General features: G+C 48.1%; 1 protein-coding gene across 3 annotated transcripts in view; it reads right to left on the bottom strand.

The window, feature by feature from the left end:
• Positions 1 to 13980: 13980 nt before the first annotated feature.
• The window catches only part of ZDHHC5 (zinc finger DHHC-type palmitoyltransferase 5), a 295308-nt gene continuing 286984 nt past the window's right edge, over positions 13981 to 22304 (bottom strand). For 2 of the 3 annotated variants that reach the window (XM_063958462.1, XM_063958463.1), the window contains exon 12: positions 13981 to 14835. In XM_063958462.1, the coding sequence (XP_063814532.1) occupies positions 14697 to 14835 (139 nt within the window). In that variant the 3' untranslated portion in view covers positions 13981 to 14696. Of the gene's footprint in view, positions 14836 to 15480; positions 15567 to 22304 lie in introns of all 3 variants that reach the window. The other variant, XM_063958464.1, reaches the window with a different exon arrangement.

Below are 22304 nucleotides of genomic sequence, written 5' to 3'. Positions count from 1 at the left end.
TTCCAGAATGTTTATCGGAAGGATGGATTTCAGATTTGACCATCTTCCTTGGAAGTTTTCACCTTGGGTGACTGCCCCCCAACCTCTGAGACTTGCATCTGTGGTTAGGAGGATCCAACTGTGAATCCCAAACCTGCAGCCCTCTAGTAGGTGAGAAGTTTGCAGCCACCAGAGGAGCGAGATTCTGGCCTTCGGCGACAGACGTATCGTCTGGTGCATGTGAAGATGAGATCCCGACCATTTGTCCAGGAGATTCAGTTGAAAAGACCGTGCGTGAAATCTCCCATACTGTATAGCCTCGTAGGAGGCTACCATCTTCACCAGAAGGCGAATGCACTGATGAACCAATACCCGGGGTTGGCTTCAAGACATCCCGAACCATTGCTTGTATCACCAATGCCTTCTCTTCCGGTAGAAACACCCTCTGAACTTCATGTCGGAGATCATCCCCAGGAAGGATAGCCTCCTTGTCGGCTCCAAATTTGACTTTGGAAGGTTCATGATCCATCCATGATCCTGGAGCAGTTGAGAGAGCAATACTCTAACAGCTTTTCCCTGGAAGATGCTTTTATTAGTAGATCGTCCACATGAGAATTATGTTCACACCCTGCTTGCGGAGGAGTAGCATCATCTCCGCAATTACCTTGGTGAACACTCTTGGTGCTGTGAAGAGGCCAAACGGCAATGCCTGGAACTGATGGTGACAGTCTAGCAGCGCAAATCTGAGATAAGTCTGGTGAGGCGACCAGATCGGGATGTGAAGGTACGCATCCTTGATATCCAGCAATTCCCCCTCCTCCGGACCTTAGATCACCGCTCTCAGAGTTTCCATCTTGAACTTGAATTCCCTCAAATAGGGGTTCAATGACTTTAGGTTTAATATCGGTCTTACCAAACCATCCTGTATCGGCACCAAACAGGTTTGAGTAATAACCCTTGTATTGTAGGAGAGGTGGAACTGGAACAATGACATTTGACCTTAGCAATTTTTGAATGGCTTCCTGTAGGATAGCACTTTCTGTCAGCGAAGCTGGCGAGACTGATTTGAAGAATCTGTGAGGTGGGAGTTTCTGAAACTCCAGTCTGTAGCCCTGGGTAACAATGTCTGTCTCCCAGGGGTCTAGGCCTGATGACGCCCAGACAGGACTGAAATTTCTTAGTCTTGCTCCCACCTGCCCGATCTCCAGGCTGGGATGCCCATCGTCATGCTGAGGATTTTGAGGAAACAGAACCAGGTTACTGGGAACCTGCGGGTGCAGGTTTTCGGGATTTCCCCCGACCAACTCTAAAGAAAGTGTAGGGGGATTTGGACTTTTTAACTTCAGCGATCCGAAAGGACTGCATCGCAGATGTAGGATATGATTTCCTAGTCGGTGGTGTAGCAGAGGGAAGAACTGTTGACTTACCCGCAGTTGCCGTGGAGATCCACGCATCTAGCGCTTCCCCAAACAGAGCCTGACCTGTGAAGGGTAGGTTCTCCACACTCTTCTTGGATTCCGCATCCGCAGACCATTGGCACAGCCAGAGTTCTCTGCGTGCCGAGACAGCCATGGAAGAAGCCCTCGAATTGAGATATCGAAGGTCTTTCATGGCTTCCACCATGAAACCTGCAGAATCCTGTATGTGATGTAAAAACAATTCAATGTCACTTCTATCCATAGAATCTAACTCCTCTAGTAAAGTTCCTGACCACTTTACTATGGCTTTAGAAATCCATGCACAAGCAATAGTGGGTCTTAAAGCCACGCCTGTAGCTGTGTATAAAGATTTGAGTGTAGTCTCAATCTTGCGGTCGGCCGTCTCTTTTAAAGCGGTGGACCCAGGGACAGGTTTCTTAGATAACTTTCTTAGATAACCTAGAAACAGAAGAGTCTACTACGGGCGGGCTTTCCCACTTTTTCCTATCCTCCTCAGGGAAAGGAAAAGCAATGAGAACCCTTTTAGGAATCTGGAATTTTTTTCACCGGATTTTCCAAACAATTAGTTTAGTTCCTTGGGCGCAGGGAAGGTAACGGAGAACTTCTTATTGTCAGTAAAGTAAACCTCCTCAACCTGCTCAGGTACCTTCTCAAAAACATGTAAAATGTTCCTAATGGCTTCAATCATGAGTTGCACCCCCTTAGCAAGGGATGCCTCACCCCCCAGTATATCCCCCTCAGTCTCCTGTATCAGAGTCGGTATCCGTGTCAACTTGCATGATTTGGGCAAGAGCACACTTTTTAGGATATATATCAGAGGTCTTGGCTGAGGTAGCGGGAGCAGAATACGACAAAACCTCTACAGATCTTTTCAAACAGTGTTTCAGTCTCATTATGAGCTATCCTAGATGAAATCTGGGATATCATTCCTTAATAGAAGCCATGAATGGGGGTTAAGATTCAGGAGGCTGAGACAGTACATTGCATTCCTGAGTACATGGAATAGACTCCTCTGGAGAAGGCACACACTCTGCAGCACAAAATACAGAGTCCTTAGACATGGTAATGTGAGATATATACACACACAGGAAAATGTCAGTTTCCCCCCCAAAGTACCTTCAGAGAGACAGAGTATAAGGAGCCAGCACACACAGCGCCCCAGTAGGTAGTTATTATAATAAATAACCTTAATAGATTAAACAGATAATAACACTCTCCTCCCCCTTTCTGGTTCCGCAGAGAATAACTGGAGTTAAGTGGAAGGCAGCGCTCCCTGTCAGCGTCTCTGCAGGGAGAAAATGGCGCTGGATCTGCTCTGAGAATCCCCCTGTAATGGCGCATCTTGCTGCATTTATTTTATACTAGTCTGAGGTGTGCTTGCTGCTAACAGTGGGATTAGCCCGTTCACTTAGTTGACCAGTGTCAGGGTACTGCGCTGGCCCAGGGCGCCCCTCCCAGTGCCACACGTGTACCTCTGAGCCCTCCGGAAGACAGCTTCAGAGCTGTGCTCCCACCCTTATGCTGCCATTCCCGCAGGCGCCCCACTTACCGGGGTGCTGGCGTCATACGCACCACTGCATCTTCTGGCTGTTAGGGGGTGGCGGCAGTGCTGCGGGAGCGAGCAGTCGCCTCGGGGGCTTGCAATCATCACCATCAGGAGCCCAGTGTCCTGTCAGCAGAGATAGGAGCCATTAACCACTAGGGTTGGATCCTACCCCCCCCCCCCTACATCCCACAAAGCAGGGAGGCGGTTGCCAGCAGCCTCCCTGTACCTAACATCTTTTAAAATATAATAAAACTAGAAAAGCCCCTAGGAGCTCACCTAGCTGTGACCGGCTCCACCGGGGACATTTTCTAAACTGTGTCTGGTAGGAGGGGCATAGAGGGAGGAGCCAGCCCACACTATTAAACTCTTAAAGTGCAAGTGGCTCCCAAAGGACCCATCTATACCCCATGGTACTAAATGGACCCCAGCATCCTCTAGGACGCAAGAGAAAATTGCTTAAGCTGGGTACACACCTGGCCATTTGGCTGATCCGCCGATTATATGACACTTGGTAAGCGCATACACACTTACCAATCATCAGCCTGATGTGTCGTGTCTGATGTCGCAACTGGGTGGGCATTTAAATGTGCCCACCTAGTTAAGACAATCAGATGCGCTGATATATCTGTAGTTGTATCAGCCATCAACTGTGCTGGCCAAGGCGATACGTCTTTGAACGCCATTCAAACATACCTGCCAACGGGCTTGCAATATATTGGCTGATATATCGCTCAGCATGTACCCAGAATAAGACGCTGATTAGTTGGTACTTTATCTCACTCTAAGGTCACAGCATAGGGTCCTTGCATTTGTAGACTACATATTGGAATAGGCACTATGAATGGTAAGTGCTGGATACATTCATATATGTCAGCATTAGGGATGCATTGGGGTCGTGGGTCCCCCTGGGTTGCTGTGGTCGGGCTGCTTCGGAAAATCATTTTTGTAACACTTATTAATCTAATACTTTTTCGCTCCCAAACTGTTGTTTACTAATGTAACACTTTTTAAACACACTAATTATTACTTCTCACCTGTGTAACACTTAGCACACAGCTGCTGCTGCTTCTTATTTAATGTAACACCTGCTAACACTTTAACTGCTACTTCTCACTCGTGTGATGCCCTGGGACAGTTTGGTGGTGCTTGCTCAGGGGGGTTCCCTGCTCTGGACTTGAACCTTTAGAAAGTTAGGTACCCACCTGATGAGGTCACCTGGCCATGGTAGGTGAACCCATATTCTTGGCTAAAAATGATGCTAATAACCTCAATTTTACTCCATGTCATATTGCAGTTTATTGTTAATTGTTCTGATTACCAATATTCAAAGTGTTTAGAGTGTGGACATGCATTTTCTTTTTCCACTGTGACACTACAGCCTCAGCATGGTAGCACCGCTTATTAGGTCTAGAATTAGAATTATGTGCATACCAGCCCCCCCCTCATAAAGTCTGTCTTCAATGTTCACACATGTACACAATATAGACTTTTCAGCTTGGACGAGCACCCTTCCCACCTGCCTTTGGGTTTTCTTTACTTAGCATATCTGGTCCATTCGTTTAGCTGGTAACAGGAAGCTGATGCTACAGGGGGCACCACAGACTCACTGACAATGGACAGATGTGGATTGCTGCTAAGTTCACATTATCCATGGATCAATGTATCATGCCTTGCATCAGAACTTTAGGGTGGTTAAACATTATTAGGACCCAAATAAACATCTGAGCATTGCCAGCCTACACATCGTTAAATGGCTGCTTCCAGCAGGATAATGCACAAAGACAGAAAGCACATCATCTCAAGGCTGGTCCCATAAACATGACAGTGAGTTCAGTGTACTCCAATGGCCCCGCAGCTACCAGATCAGGAGATTCACAGAATGAACATGCAGCACATCTGCACGATGCGGTCATTACAACATGGGCCAGAGTATCTAAGGCAGGCCTGGCCAACCTGCGGCTCTCCAGCGGTTATGAAATTACACAACCCAGCATGCCGTGTCAGTTTTAGCATTCCCTAATAGCAAAACATTGCCAGGGCATGCTGGGGCTTGTAGTTTCACAACAGCTGGAGAGCCACAGGTTGGCCATGCCTGCTCTAAGGAATGTTTTCACTACCTTCAACCCATGTCACAAAGAAGTTAGGATTTCTGGGAGCAGAAGGGGGTTATATATGTATGCATGTGTGTTGGATTGAAGTTTTCATTTTTTCTACATAGAGTGCAGGTGTTTTGGAAAGATATTTTGCCTTTACCAGAGTGTTATTTATCTGCCACACACAAGGCCAATATGGTAAGAAAGGAACAGTAATCAATATCTCTCATAATCATAAATGATCTGTCCCATCCTGATACGTTAGTTGTGCTAAATGGATACTGTTTCTCCACCTATCCTCTCTATAAAGATGTAAAAAAAAAAAAAAACCCCATCAAGATCTTAACAGAGATACTCATAACTTATGTCATAACTGCCATGTAGTTATATACTGGGAAGGGGAGATATGCTTATCTGTAGCTGGCTTTCGAAGCTCTTCAAAATCTCACATGTAAAGACAAATAAATATCAATATACTGTAGTGCAGTGTTTTAAATAAAGTTTTTTTTTTTATAAAACATCGCACAAACTACATAAAATAAAAAAGGCGTAACAAAGGCATATCTGTGACTGTTATACACCTTTTACACCTCCAGCATATAACACGGGTTATTGCACATAAAGCGTGCATAACCCGTGTTGCTGGTTGGTGCAAAAGAGCAGAGTTGGAATAATCCGGGTCAAGTAACCCGGTATTCCAACTCGGGTAGTTTGCAGGGTTGAATACAGGTTCAACACAGCAAACTGTGCAGTGTAAACGGGAGCCGGGCTTCCTGTTTACAGTGAGTGTATGGGCGGCACTTAGAGATCATGTGATCTCCAAGTGCCGCCCCCGCCTCATCATCAGTGACGTCACCAAGCCAGCAATATGCCAGATTGGAGACGACAGTGGGAAAGGGGCCTGACGCAGGTCGCAGCTGTGTAGGATCTGTATCAAGCTCCCAGCGGCAACCCGCAATTTACTGTAAAAAATAAGATTTTACTTACCGATAAATCTATTTCTCGTAGTCCGTAGTGGATGCTGGGACTCCATCAGGACCATGGGGATTAGCGGCTCCGCAGGAGACAGGGCACAAAAATAAAAGCTTTAGGACTAGGTGGTGTGCACTGGCTCCTCCCCCTATGACCCTCCTCCAAGCCTCAGTTAGGATACTGTGCCCGGACGAGCGTACACAATAAGGAAGGATTTTGAATCCCGGGTAAGACTCATACCAGCCACACCAATCACACCGTACAACCTGTGATCTGAACCCAGTTAACAGTATGACAAACGTAGGAGCCTCTGAACAGACGGCTCACAACAATAACAACCCGATTTTTTTTGTAACAATAACTATGTACAAGTATTGCAGACAATCCGCACTTGGGATGGGCGCCCAGCATCCACTACGGACTACGAGAAATAGATTTATCGGTAAGTAAAATCTTATTTTCTCTGACGTCCTAGTGGATGCTGGGACTCCGTCAGGACCATGGGGATTATACCAAAGCTCCCAAACGGGCGGGAGAGTGCGGATGACTCTGCAGCACCGAATGAGAGAACTCCAGGTCCTCTTTAGCCAGGGTATCAAATTTGTAGAATTTTACAAACGTGTTCTCCCCCGACCACGTAGCTGCTCGGCAGAGTTGTAATGCCGAGACCCCTCGGGCAGCCGCCCAAGATGAGCCCACCTTCCTTGTGGAATGGGCCTTGATAGATTTAGGCTGTGGCAGGCCTGCCACAGAATGTGCAAGTTGAATTGTGCTACAAATCCAACGAGCAATCGTCTGCTTAGAAGCAGGAGCACCCAGCTTGTTGGGTGCATACAGTATAAACAGCGAGTCAGATTTTCTGACTCCAGCCGTCCTTGAAATATATATTTTCAATGCCCTGACAACGTCCAGCAACTTGGAATCCTCCAAATCGCTAGTAGCCGCAGGCACCACAATAGGCTGGTTCAGGTGAAACGCTGAAACCACCTTAGGCAGAAACTGAGGACGCGTCCGCAGTTCTGCCCTGTCCGAATGGAAAATCAGATATGGGCTTTTATACGATAAAGCCGCCAATTCTGACACTCTCCTGGCTGAAGCCAGGGCCAGTAGCATGGTTACTTTCCATGTAAGATATTTCAAATCCACCGATTTGAGTGGCTCAAACCAATGGGATTTGAGAAAATCCAAAACTACATTAAGATCCCACGGAGCCACTGGGGGCACAACCGGGGGCTGTATATGTAGTACTCCTTTTACAAAAGTCTGGACTTCAGGAACTGAAGCCAATTCTTTCTGGAAGAAAATCGACAGGGCCGAAATTTGAACCTTAATGGACCCTAATTTGAGGCCCATAGACAATCCTGTTTGCAGGAAATGTAGGAATCGACCCAGTTGAAATTCCTCCGTCGGGGCCTTCCTGGCCTCACACCACGCAACATATTTTCTCCAAATGCGGTGATAATGTTGTGCAGTCACCTCCTTCCTGGCTTTTACCAGGGTAGGGATGACCTCTTCCGGAATGCCTTTTTCCCTTAGAATTCGGCGTTCAACCGCCATGCCGTCAAACGCAGCCGCGGTAAGTCTTGGAATAGACACGGTCCCTGCTGAAGCAGGTCCCGTCTTAGAGGTAGAGGCCACGGATCTTCCGTGAGCATCTCCTGAAGTTCCGGGTACCAAGTTCTTCTTGGCCAATCCGGAGCCACGAGTATCGTTCTTACTCCCCTTTGCCGTATAATTCTCAGTACTTTTGGTATGAGAGGCAGAGGAGGAAACACATACACTGACTGGAACACCCACGGTGTTACCAGAGCGTCCACAGCTATTGCCTGAGGGTCTCTTGACCTGGCGCAATACCTGTCCAGTTTTTTGTTGAGGCGGGACGCCATCATATCCACCTTTGGTTTTTCCCAACGGTTCACAATCATGTGGAAGACTTCTGGATGAAGTCCCCACTCTCCCGGGTGTAGATCGTGTCTGCTGAGGAAGTCCGCTTCCCAGTTGTCCACTCCCGGAATGAACACTGCTGACAGTGCTATCACATGATCTTCCGCCCAGCGAAGAATCCTTGCAGCTTCTGCCATTGCCCTCCTGTTTCTTGTGCCGCCCTGTCTGTTTACGTGGGCGACTGCCGTGATGTTGTCCGACTGGATCAACACCGGCTGACCCTGAAGCAGGGGTTTTGCCAGGCTTAGAGCATTGTAAATCGCTCTTAGCTCCAGTATATTTATGTGAAGAGACATCTCCAGGCTTGACCACACTCCCTGGAAGTTTCTTCCCTGTGTGACCGCTCCCCAGCCTCTCAGACTGGCATCCGTGGTCACCAGGACCCAGTCCTGTATGCCGAATCTGCGGCCCTCTAACAGATGAGCACTCTGCAACCACCACAGAAGAGACACCCTTGTCCGTGGAGACAAAGTTATCCGCTGATGCATCTGCAGATGCGATCCGGACCATTTGTCCAGCAGATCCCACTGAAAAGTTCGTGCGTGGAATCTGCCGAATGGAATCGCTTCGTAAGAAGCCACCATTTTTCCCAGGACTCTTGTGCATTGATGCACAGACACTTTTCCTGGTTTTAGGAGGTTCCTGACAAGTTCGGATAACTCCCTGGCTTTCTCCTCCGGAAGAAACACCTTTTTCTGAACCGTGTCCAGAATCATTCCCAGGAACAGCAGACGTGTCGTCGGGGTCAATTGAGATTTTGGAAAATTCAGAATCCACCCGTGCTGTTGCAGCACTACTTGGGTTAGTGCTACTACGTCCTCCAGCTGTTCTCTGGACCTTGCCCTTATCAGGAGATCGTCCAAGTAAGGGATAATTAATACGCCTTTTCTTCGCAGAAGAAACATCATTTCGGCCATTACCTTGGTAAAGACCCGAGGTGCCGTGGACAATCCAAACGGCAGCGTCTGAAACTGATAATGACAGTTTTGCACCACGAACCTGAGGTACCCTTGATGTGAAGGGCAAATTGGGACATGCAGGTAAGCATCCTTGATGTCCAGGGACACCATAAAGTCCCCTTCTTCCAGATTCGCTATCACTGCTCTGAGTGACTCCATCTTGAACTTGAATTTTTGTATGTACAGGTTCAAAGATTTCAGATTTAGAATAGGTCTTACCGAGCCGTCCGGCTTCGGTACCACAAATAGTGTGGAATAATACCCCTTTCCCTGTTGTAGGAGGGGTACCTTGACTATCACCTGCTGAGAATACAGCTTGTTGAATGGCTTCCAATACCGTCGCCCTGTCTGAGGGAGACGTTGGCAGAGCAGACTTTAGGAACCGGCGAGGGGGAGACTTCTTGAATTCCAACCTGTAACCCTGAGATACTACCTGCAGGATCCAGGGGTCCACCTGTGAGTGAGCCCACTGTGCGCTGAAATTCTTGAGTCGACCCCCCACCGCCCCTGAGTCCGCTTGTAAAGCCCCAACGTCATGCTGAGGGCTTTGCAGAAGCCGGGGAGGGCTTCTGCTCCTGGGAGGGAGCTGCTTGGTGCACTCTCTTACCCTTTCCTTTGCCTCGGGGCAGATATGACTGTCCTTTTGCCCGCTTGTTCTTATAGGAACGAAAGGACTGCGGCTGAAAAGACGGTGTCTTTTTCTGTTGGGAGGGGACCTGAGGTAAAAAGGTGGATTTCCCGGCTGTTGCCGTGGCCACCAAATCCGATAGACCGACCCCAAATAATTCCTCCCCTTTATACGGCAATACTTCCATATGCCGTTTGGAATCCGCATCACCTGACCACTGTCGCGTCCATAAACTTCTTCTGGCAGATATGGACATCGCACTTACTCTCGATGCCAGAGTGCAAATATCCCTCTGAGCATCTCGCATATAAAGAAAAGCATCCTTTAATTGCTCTATAGTCAATAAAATACTGTCCCTATCCAGGGTATCAATATTTTCAGTCAGGGAATCCGACCAAACCACCCCAGCACTGCACATCCATGCTGAGGCGATGGCTGGTCGCAGTATAACACCAGTATGAGTGTATATACTTTTCAGGGTAGTTTCCAGCCTCCTATCAGCTGGATCCTTGAGGGCGGCCGTTTCAGGAGACGGTAACGCCACTTGTTTTGATAAGCGTGTGAGTGCCTTATCCACCCTAGGGGGTGTTTCCCAGCGCACCCTAACCTCTGGCGGGAAAGGATATAATGCCAATAACTTCTTTGAAATTAGCAGTTTTCTATCGGGGTTAACCCACGCTTCATCACACACTTCATTCAATTCCTCTGATTCAGGAAAAACTACAGGTAGTTTTTTCAGACCCCACATAATACCCCTTTTTGTGGTACTTGCAGTATCAGAGATATGCAAAGCCTCCTTCATTGCCGTGATCATATAACGTGTGGCCCTACTGGAAAATACGTTTGTTTCTTCACCGTCGACACTAGATTCGGTGTCCGTGTCTGGGTCGACCGACTGAGGTAAAGGGCGTTTTACAGCCCCTGACGGTGTCTGAGACGCCTGGACAGGTACTAACTGGTTTGCCGGCCGTCTCATGTCGTCAACTGATTTTTGTAACGTGCTGACATTATCACGTAATTCCATAAACAAAGCCATCCATTCCGGTGTCGACTCCCTAGGGGGTGACATCACCATTACCGGCAATTGCTCCGCCTCCACACCAACATCGTCCTCATACATGTCGACACACACGTACCGACACACAACAGACACACAGGGAATGCTCTTATCGAAGACAGGACCCCACTAGCCCTTTGGGGAGACAGAGGGAGAGTTTGCCAGCACACACCCAAGCGCTATAAATATATAGGAACAACCCTACAGAAGTGTTGTTTCCTTTATAGCAGCTTAATATATCAATATCGCCAAAAAAGTGCCCCCCCTCTCTGTTTTTTTACCCTGTTTCTGTAGTGCAGTGCAGGGGAGAGTCCTGGGAGCCTTCCTCGCAGCGGAGCTGTGCAGGAAAATGGCGCTGTGTGCTGAGGAGATAGGCCCCGCCCCCTATTTCGGCGGGCTCTTCTCCCGGTGTTTGTGAGACCTGGCAGGGGTTAAATACATCCATATAGCCCCAGGGGCTATATGTGATGTATTTTTAGCCAGAACAAGGTATTATCATTGCTGCCCAGGGCGCCCCCCCCCAGCGCCCTGCACCCTCAGTGACCGCTGGTGTGAAGTGTGCTGACAACAATGGCGCACAGCTGCAGTGCTGTGCGCTACCTCATGAAGACTGAAAAGTCTTCTGCCGCCGGTTTCTGGACCTCTTCACTTTTCGGCATCTGCAAGGGGGTCGGCGGCGCGGCTCCGGGACCGGACTCCATGGCTGGCCCTGTGTTCGATCCCTCTGGAGCTAATGGTGTCCAGTAGCCTAAGAAGCCAATCCATCCTGCACGCAGGTGAGTTCACTTCTTCTCCTTTAAGTCCCTCGTTGCAGTGAGCCTGTTGCCAGCAGGACTCACTGAAAATAAAAAACCTAATAACTTTTTCTAAGCAGCTCTTTCGGAGAGCCACCTAGATTGCACCCTGCTCGGACGGGCACAAAAACCTAACTGAGGCTTGGAGGAGGGTCATAGGGGGAGGAGCCAGTGCACACCACCTAGTCCTAAAGCTTTTATTTTTGTGCCCTGTCTCCTGCGGAGCCGCTAATCCCCATGGTCCTGACGGAGTCCCAGCATCCACTAGGACGTCAGAGAAAAGGTATTAGTAAGTGAAGCCCTACACTGAATCCTCTCATCTCCAATAGAATCCTGGAAATTGTGGCTTTTACCCAGAATTTTCTTACTCTCTGATGCTGGTTTAACAGTTTGGATTATAGGATTGTGCTGACACAAAACTAAAAAAAGAAATCAACAAATTCCATACCTCCCAACTTCTTTGGGCTCAGAGGAAGGACATCTCTGCACGCCCTCAGCGCAAAATTAGGGAACGTGGCCTCACGGCAAGCGCTCAGTGAGCTGCTGGCTATGCCCCCTGTCCCTATTTGCCATGGAATAGATGCTGTGTGCATAGCATCTATTCATAGCTGCTCTGCTCAGAGCAGCGAGTAACACCCACCCCCACGGGACATTGCTGATGTCTCTGGGGCCCCCACCCCTTGAACCCAGTACCCCTAGCCCCAACACACTTGACTTGTGCACCAACCACGTCGAGACAGGGAGGCAGGGACAGAGGACTAGTTTGGCGCAGTGTTTCACATCGTTATGTCTGCACAGTGTCATTGAATACTATGGAGCATATGCAGCAGCATGGAATAAAGTTTATGCCTGTAATACAGTTTATGGAGGGGGACCTGTCAATACCCTGGCTGGATGAGGACATGGGAGAAGTCAGATGGAAGCAGTTAGCGGCACATGGCTAGGCAGCCTGCATGTGCATAGAGACCAGCAGAGGTTTAAGAAAGCAGCTCGCCCGTACAGTTGGGAGCAGTCTGTAGCAGCATACCGGAGCGCAGCCGAGAGAGAGCCGCTGGGAGCTACAAAGTGTGCCAGGTCGGATATCAGCAGTGTGTGCACTGCCTGTCAGTATTTCCCTGGTAGGCAGGCTCTCTCTTGTAGTACCTGTAACGTGAGCAGCAGAGGAAGTGCAGACTAACCGGGTGAGTATTCCCAAGAGCCAGGTAGCTGTGCGGACTGTGGAGACTCTGAGAACTGGGTCTCACATCCGGTCCGGCAAGGCTGTGAGACCCAGCAGCAGCTGCAGACTAAGTATCTTTGGGCCCATTCAGACTCCGTGCCCCTTGGAACCTCAGGGCCCATTACAGATGTACCCATTGCGCCCTCCATGCCTGCCTACTTTGTGACTTAGCCACACTAGTATCCCACCAGATTCTTTTTCACAAAATAAACGTCTTTCTCGCATCGCTAATGTGAGAAAAACACAATGCAAGGGAACGCTGGCATTTCATGTACATCTCTCTATAAAAGTCACTAACCTGGGTAAACGCACAGGTCCGACATGAGTGACCTGCACCATGCTTATTGTTATGCTAAATCTGCAAATCTATACCAATTCCTTTCAGACACAAGCACTAATCTAGCGTGTCTAGCACACTATATTTATCTTTGTGTGCAGTTACAATTCGAATGTGAAACAAAATTCAGGGAAAAGTATAAAAGGTACAGGAATCTCTACCCATGGCAGTTCGAAACTTGGGCACACTACCCACATTTGGTGTTGAGCTTTGAGTTAACGGTTTGTATCTATTTGACCTGAATCCGAGTTGAGCAAACACACGTTTTGCTTTATATGCAGCAAGCTTGTTACACAATGTAAATACTGTATGGATCTGGGCATCGTCTTACTGTCGGGTTATGTGCAGTTCGTGGTAACCTGCCCATCAATGTAGCCCACACTCAGAAGTATTTTCATCACCATGGCAGTTATGTATCCAGCAGTGAAAAGTGGAGAAGTGGAGTGCCCATAGCAACCAGTCATGCTTCTCCTATCATATTATATTATAGAATGTCTCTATAATGCTTCCTAAGCTGATTGATTGCTACGTTCAGCCTCTTCTCTGGTCCACCTCTCTTCTCTTTCACTGTTTAATACTGCAGGTTAAGCAGCAAAGAAACAAAGCAAAAATGGTATGATGAATAGCAAAAATTAAGCCAAAGTGCAGAAAATGAGGATGAGAGAAGGCAGCAGGAAGCAAGTGGAAGACAGTGTAGACCAGGCCTTGCCAACCTCTTGCTCTGCAGCTGTTATACATTCCTTGCCAAAGTTTTGCTATTAGGGAGTTCTAAAACGGTGGCAGGGCATGTTGGGAATGTGTAGTTTCACAACAGCTGGAGAGCCAAAGGACGGAGTAGTCAGGCCTGGGAAAAACTGTGGTAGGTGGTAGAGGATACCTCTGCATAATTAGGGCATAGAGAAGCCAATAAGTACTGCTATGTACAAATGAATGAGGATAGATTAGCACTGTATTTCTTACCTATCAATATACACATACCTTCGCACCCGTCTTACATGTCTCAGAATTGGGTCTTTTGTTTCATTTATATATTTATTTTTAAATGAAATAATAAAAATGAAGGCACCCTCCCTCATTTCTCCATTTTGTGGAGGTGGAGGGGTATTTATTGCCTGCTCCCCAGCTGTAAAATAATATCATATATTCATCTCTATTTATAAACTTGTGCAGATCACGTTCCCCCTCAGATGAAAAAAAAAGAAAAAATTATATATAGAAAATATTTTAAAAAGAAAAGAACCCAACTTCCACGCCTACGAATAAGAAAGCCTTCTGTTAAGAAACAGATCGCCAAGTGTAACTTATACGCCATGCTCCCTGTAACCTGGGCAGAGAGTACATGGCATCCCTGCCACTCTGGCGGCAGAGGAGTCCAGATGAAAGTGGAATAAGAAATTACCGTTGTAATTAAAAGACAAACGGTGTCAGTAAAAAATGCAAGAAATTCGATGTTCGCAGAGAAATCTGCAGCCCATATTCTGCCCCTAAAATTAAATGTGAAACTTTAAAAAGGGGGGGGGGGAAAACAAAAAAAAACAAAAACTGTGGTTGGGGAAAGTTTTTAAAACAAAACAAAATAAAAACAAAGAAAAGGAACCCACAAGTGACTCCACGGGAACATGACGTGTGGACACACAGAGGGAGTCCAGGATTGGCCACTGTTGATTATCACACTGATAACTTTGGTCACTTTGACCACCTGTGTGTCCAAAAGTGTCCAAAAATCTATTCATACAGATATCTCATATGTAGTTCCTCCCACGCCGGACACAGTCTTTACACCTCCAGGACGTGAAGGGCTGACTGGAGGAGAGACAGTAGCTTGGCCATTGCTTCGAGAGTGCGCTGACTTCACCGGAGACTCATCCCTACAGAAAGGCATAAAGGAAAGTCTCAGAAAACAATAACATGGACTGTCGGAAAGCAGATCACTCATGAAGAGTACAGATTAAGCCAGTGGTTCCCAAACTTTTCTGAATCACGGCACCCTAGAGTATCAGAATTCTTTTCACGGCCCCCCTAGGCCAAACGTTTCTTATTCAGAAATCTAGAAAGAAATATTAAATTAAGTAATTTATGTTTATATGTCATCTTAGGGTCAGTTGTGTGGTGAGGAACAAGTTTGCTTCTGTTTGTCTACATATTATATGACTGACAGCCGCCAGCACAGGTTTTGTCTATTACATTGACTATAAATAATTTGAATTGGTCCTGAACCACCAATCCAAGGTGCCCCTTCAAGTGTCCTGAGGCACCCCAGGGTGCCACGGCACACAGTTTGAGAACCACTGGACTAAGCAATAACAGTAATAAAACTTTTCAGACCATTTAAAAATGAGTTATGCTACCATCTAAAACTGCATGGCCATTACTATGAACCAATAAATGGCCTGATTAGGCATTTTTTTGTGACAAAGATGTTCATACATATTTTCAGATGACAAACATGAGAGGTCAATTCAACCCAAAAAGTTAAATTCCAAAGTACAACCAGATCCTATAAACATATTTACCATGGGTCCGGCGTCAAGACATCCTCTAAACATTCGTCTGATGCAGAGCCCCGCTGGCAGCTTGTTGTTGTTGGACATCAATGTGCCTGTTTGAAAGAAGAGCAGGATTACTGGGCTCGCCTCACTCCTGCCATCTTTTCTTCAGACAGGAAACAAGTCCGCCAACAAGAAGCTGCCAGCAGGAGCAAGTGGAGCAGTGGAAAAATGCATAACACAAGGCTATTGGTATGGGTTTCGTAGGCATCTATTTATCAATATGTATGCACGTTTGGTGCAAATAGTGTGCCCGTGGCTGTGTGCGGGCATGTGCATATGCACCCGTTTCCATAGGAATACATGGTGTGTATGCACAATGTGACTAGTCACGGTGGTGTGCAGATACCCGCTGCCGCTATACGTACGCAAGCAGCAGTGGGAAAAAAGTGTAAGATCAGCAAGGACACATCTGTAGCTATAAATCTCAATAATTGAAAACAAACTTTGTATTTAAATATCTAAAAAATCATACACTGGTCACGATGATAATAAATCTAACAGATGTAGTAGTTTCTGATTAAATATTAGTAAAAAACAAAACAAAAACCTCTTACAAGAATAGCACTCATATATATTAATATATATTAATATAAACAAAAAAAAGGCTTTTAATTACCTACCGGTAAATCCTTTTCTCATAGTCCGTAGAGGATGCTGGGGTCCACATTAGTACCATGGGGTATAGACGGGTCCTTTGGGAGCCACTGGCACTTTAAGAGTTTAATAGTTTGGGCTGGCTCCCTACTAGAAACTGTGCCTGAGGAGACGGACATACTTCGAAAGAAGGAAATACACAGATACTGGTGAGATTCATACCAGCTCACACGTACAACACAAGGAAAGCCAAGCTAACCAACTTGGAACAAATCAGCAACGGCTGCATTAACAAACTGAACAAAGTAACAATGCAGGAATATGAAGCACTGGGCGGGCGCCCAGCATCATCTACGGACTACGAGAAAAAAAGAATTTACTCACCGGTAATTCTATTTCTCGTAGTCCGTAGTGGATGCTGGGGACTCCGTAAGGACCATGGGGAATAGCGGCTCCGCAGGAGACTGGGCACTCTAAAAGAAAGATTAGGTACTATCTGGTGTGCACTGGCTCCTCCCTCTATGCCCCTCCTCCAGACCTCAGTTAGGAAACTGTGCCCGGAAGAGCTGACATTACTAGGAAAGGATTTGGAATCCAGGGTAAGACTCATACCAGCCACACCGTACAACTCGTGATACTATACCCAGTTAACAGTATGAATAACAACTGAGCCTCTCAACAGATGGCTCCAAACAATAACCCTTTAGTTAAGCAATAACTATATACAAGCATTGCAGACAATCCGCACTTGGGACGGGCGCCCAGCATCCACTACGGACTACGAGAAATAGAATTACCGGTGAGTAAATTCTTATTTTCTCTGACGTCCTAGTGGATGCTGGGGACTCCGTAAGTACCATGGGGATTATACCAAAGCTCCCAAACGGGCGGGAGAGTGCGGATGACTCTGCAGCACCGAATGAGCAAACTCTAGGTCCTCCTCAGCCAGGGTATCAAACTTGTAGAATTTAGCAAATGTGTTTGAACCCGACCAAGTAGCAGCTCGGCAAAGTTGTAAAGCAGAGACCCCTCGGGCAGCCGCCCAAGAAGAGCCCACCTTCCTCGTGGAATGGGCTTTTACAGATTTAGGATGCGGCAGTCCAGCCGCAGAATGTGCAAGTTGAATCGTGCTACAGATCCAGCGAGCAATAGTCTGCTTTGAAGCAGGAACACCCAGCTTGTTGGGTGCATACAGGATAAATAGCGAGTCAGTCGTCCTGACTCTAGCCATCCTGGAAACATAGATTTTCAGGGCCCTGACTACATCTAGCAACTTGGAATCCTCCAAGTCCCAAGTAGCCGCAGGCACCACAATAGGTTGGTTCAAATGAAACGCTGATACCACCTTAGGAAGAAATTGGGGACGAGTCCTCAATTCCGCCCTATCCATATGGAAAATCAGATAAGGGCTTTTACAAGACAAAGCCGCCAATTCTGACACACGCCTGGCCGAAGCCAAGGCCAACAGCATGACCACTTTCCACGTGAGATATTTTAGCTCCACGGTTTTAAGTGGCTCAAACCAATGCGACTTTAGGAAATCCAACACCACGTTGAGATCCCAAGGTGCCACTGGAGGCACAAAAGGGGGCTGAATATGCAGCACTCCCTTAACAAAAGTCTGAACTTCAGGCAGTGAAGCCAGTTCTTTTTGGAAGAAAATCGACAGAGCCGAAATCTGGACCTTAATGGAACCCAATTTGAGGCCCATAGTCACCCCTGACTGTAGGAAGTGCAGAAAACGACCCAGCTGAAATTCCTCTATTGGGGCCTTCCTGGCCTCACACCAAGCAACATATTTCCGCCATATGCGGTGATAATGTTTTGCGGTCACATCCTTCCTAGCTTTAGTCAGCGTAGGAATGACTTCCTCCGGAATGCCCTTTTCCTTTAGGATCCGGTGTTCAACCGCCATGCCGTCAAACGCAGCCGCGGTAAGTCTTGGAACAGACAGGGCCCCTGCTGCAACAGGTCCTGTCTGAGCGACAGAGGCCATGGGTCCTCTGAGATCATTTCTTGAAGTTCTGGGTACCAAGCTCTTCTTGGCCAATCCGGAACAACGAGTATATTCTTATTCTTCTCCTTCTTATTATCCTCAGTACCTTGGGTATGAGAGGAAGAGGAGGGAACACATAAACCGACTGGTACACCCACGGTGTCACTAGAGCGTCCACAGCTATCGCCTGAGGGTCCCTTGACCTGGCGCAATATCTTTTTAGCTTTTTGTTGAGGCGGGACGCCATCATGTCCACCTGTGGCCTTTCCCAACGGTTTACAATCATTTGGAAGACTTCTGGATGAAGTCCCCACTCTCCCGGGTGGAGGTCGTGCCTGCTGAGGAAGTCTGCTTCCCAGTTGTCCACTCCCGGAATGAACACTGCTGACAGTGCTAACACGTGATTCTCCGCCCATCGGAGAATCCTTGTGGCTTCTGCCCTCACCATCCTGCTTCTTGTACCGCCCTGTCGGTTTACATGGGCGACCGCCGTGATGTTGTCTGACTGGATCAGTACCGGCTGGTCTTGAAGCAGGGGTCTTGCCTGACTTAGGGCATTGTAAATGGCCCTTAGTTCCAGAATATTTATGTGTAGGGAAGTCTCCTGGCTTGACCATAGTCCTTGGAAGTTTCTTCCCTGTGTGACTGCCCCCCAGCCTCGAAGGCTGGCATCCGTGGTCACCAGGACCCAGTCCTGTATGCCAAATCTGCGGCCCTCTAGAAGATGAGCACTCTGCAGCCACCACAGCAGAGACACCCTGGTCCTTGGAGACAGGGTTATCAGACGATGCATCTGAAGATGCGATCCGGACCACTTGTCCAACAGATCCCACTGAAAGATCCTTGCATGGAACCTGCCGAATGGAATTGCTTCGTAAGAAGCCACCATCTTTCCCAGGACTCGCGTGCAGTGATGCACCGACACCTGTTTCGGTTTTAGGAGGTCTCTGACTAGAGATGACAGCTCCTTGGCTTTCTCCTCCGGGAGAAACACTTTTTTCTGGTCTGTGTCCAGAACCATCCCCAGGAACAGTAGACGCGTCGTAGGAACCAGCTGCGACTTTGGATTACTCAGAATCCAGCCGTGCTGTTGTAGCACTTCCCGAGATAGTGCTACTCCGACCAACAACTGCTCCCTGGACCTCGCCTTTATAAGGAGATCGTCCAAGTACGGGATAATTAAAACTCCCTTTTTCCGAAGGAGTATCATCATTTCGGCCATTACCTTGGTAAATACCCTCGGTGCCGTGGACCGACCAAACGGCAACGTCTGGAATTGGTAATGACAGTCCTGTACCACGAATCTGAGGTACTCCTGGTGAGAAGGGTAAATGGGGACATGCAGGTAAGCATCCTTGATGTCCAGTGATACCATGTAATCCCCTTCGTCCAGGCTTGCAATAACCGCCCTGAGCGATTGCATTTTGAACTTGAACCTTCTTATATAAGTGTTCAAGGATTTTACATTTAAAATGGGTCTCACCGAACCGTCTGGTTTCGGTACCACAAACATTGTGGAATAGTAACCCCGTCCTTGTTGAAGGAGGGGTACCTTGATTATCACCTGCTGAGAATACAGCTTGTGAATCGCCTCCAGCACTGCCTCCCTGTCTGGGAGAGTTGTTGGTAAGGCAGATTTGAGGAAACGGCGAAGGGGAGACATCTCGAATTCCAGCTTGTACCCCTGAGATACCACTTGTAGAATCCAGGGATCCACCCGTGAGCGAGCCCACTGGTCGCTGAAGTTCCTGAGACGGGCCCCCACCGCACCTGGCTCCGCCTGTGGAGCCCCAGCGTCCTGCGGTGGACTTAGAGGAAGCGGGGGAGGACTTTTGTTCTTGGGAACTGGCTGTATGTTGCAGCTTTTTCCCTCTACCTCTGGGCAGAAAGGACGCGCCTCTAACCCGCTTGCCTTTTTGGGGCCGAAAGGACTGTACCTGATAATACGGTGCTTTCTTTGTCTGTGAGGGAATATGGGGTAAAAATGTCGACTTCCCAGCTGTTGCTGTGGAAACTAGGTCCGAGAGACCGTCCCCAAACAATTCCTCACCCTTGTAAGGCAAAACCTCCATGTGCCTTTTAGAATCTGTATCACCTGTCCACTGCCGAGTCCACAATACTCTCCTGGCAGAAATGGACATTGCATTTATTCTAGATGCCAGCCGGCAAATATCCCTCTGTGCATCTCTCATGTACAAGACTGCGTCTTTAATATGCTCTATGGTTAGCAATATAGTGTCCCTGTCTAGGGTATCAATATTTTCAGACAAGGAATCTGACCACGCAGCTGCAGCACTGCACATCCATGCTGAAGCAATAGCCGGTCTCAGTATAATACCTGAGTGTGTATATACAGACTTCAGGATAGCCTCCTGCCTCCTATCAGCAGGCTCCTTTAGGGCGGCCGTGTCCGGAAACGGTAGTGCCACCTTCTTTGACAGGCGTGTGAGCGCTTTATCCACCCTAGGGGATGTCTCCCAACGTAACCTGTCCTCTGGCGGGAAAGGGTACGCCATTAGTAACCTTTTAGAAACCACCAGTTTCTTATCGGGGGAAGCCCACGCTTCTTCACACACCTCATTTAACTCATCAGATTGGGGAAAAACCACTGGTAGCTTTTTCTCCCCAAACAGAATACCCTTTTTTGTGGTACCTGGGGTAATGTCAGAAATGTGCAACACATTTTTTATTGCCGTAATCATGTAACGGGTGGTTCTATTGGAATGTACACTAGTCTCATCGTCGTCGACACTGGAGTCAGTATCCGTGTCGACATCTGTGTCTGCCATCTGAGGTAGCGGGCGTTTTTGAGCCCCTGATGGCTTTTGAGACACCTGGGCAGGCACGGGCTGAGAAGCCGGCTGTCCCACTGCTGTACGTCATCTAGCCTTTTATGTAAAGGAGTTGACACTGTCTGTTAATACCTTCCACATATCCACCCACTCTGGTGTCGACCCCGCAGGGGGTGACATCACACTTATCGGCACCTGCTCCGCCTCCATATAATCTTCCTCATCAATCATGTCGACACAGCCGTACCGACACACGCACACACACAGGGAATGCTCTGACTGAGGACAGGACCCCACAAAGTCCTTTGGGGAGACAGAGAGAGAGTATGCCAGCACACACCACAGCGCTATATATGACAGGGAGTAACACTTTGTACTGAGTGATTTCTCCCTATAGCAGCTTTTTTACACAGTTTTTTGCGCCTAAATTTTGTGCCCCCCCTCTCTTTTTAAGCCTTGATGCCTGGAAACTGCAGGGAAGAGCCTGGGGAGCTGTCTTCCAGCGGAGCTGTGAAGAAAATGGCGCCGGTGTGCTGAGGTAGATAGCCCCGCCCCTTTCTCGGCGGACTTCTCCCGCTTTTATGTGTGTTGTATGGCGGGGGATTATGCACATATACAGTGTTATACACTGTATTATGTGCTTTTAGCCATGGTAAGGTACTCTAATTGCTGCCCAGGGCGCCCCCCTCCCCCCCAGCGCCCTGCACCCATCAGTGACCTGAGTGTGTGGTGTGCAGAGGGAGCAATGGCGCACAGCTGCAGTGCTGTGCGCTACCTTAATGAAGACAGGAGTCTTCAACCGCCGATTTTTCCACTTCTCTTCGTTCTTCTGGCTCTACGAGGGGGACGGCGGCGCGGCTCTGGGACCGGACGACTGAGGCTGGGCCTGTGTTCGATCCCTCTGGAGCTAATGGTGTCCAGTAGCCTAAGAAGCCCAAGCTAGCTGCAAGCAGGTAGGTTCGCTTCTCTCCCCTCTGTCCCACAAAGCAGTGAGTCTGTTGCCAGCAGATCTCACTGAAAATACAAAACCTAACAAATACTTTCTTTTTCTAGAAGCTCAGGAGAGCCCCCTAGTGTGCAACCAGCTCGGCCGGGCACAGAATTCTAACTGAGGTCTGGAGGAGGGGCATAGAGGGAGGAGCCAGTGCACACCAGATAGTACCTAATCTTTCTTTTAGAGTGCCCAGTCTCCTGCGGAGCCGCTATTCCCCATGGTCCTTACGGAGTCCCCAGCATCCACTAGGACGTCAGAGAAAAGGATTTACCGGTAGGTAATTAAAATCCTATTTTCTCTTACGTCCTAGAGGATGCTGGGGTCCACATTAGTACCATGGGGATGTACCAAAGCTCCCTGTACGGGAGAGAGAGTGCTGAGGGTCCTGCAGAACAGATTGACCAAACTTTAG

This window comes from Pseudophryne corroboree, chromosome 3 (assembly GCF_028390025.1).
Source record: "Pseudophryne corroboree isolate aPseCor3 chromosome 3, aPseCor3.hap2, whole genome shotgun sequence".
In the NCBI taxonomy this organism is placed as follows: Eukaryota; Metazoa; Chordata; class Amphibia; order Anura; family Myobatrachidae; genus Pseudophryne; species Pseudophryne corroboree.
Note: the sequence above shows the minus strand (reverse complement) of the source record. Positions and strands in the feature narration are given on the sequence as shown.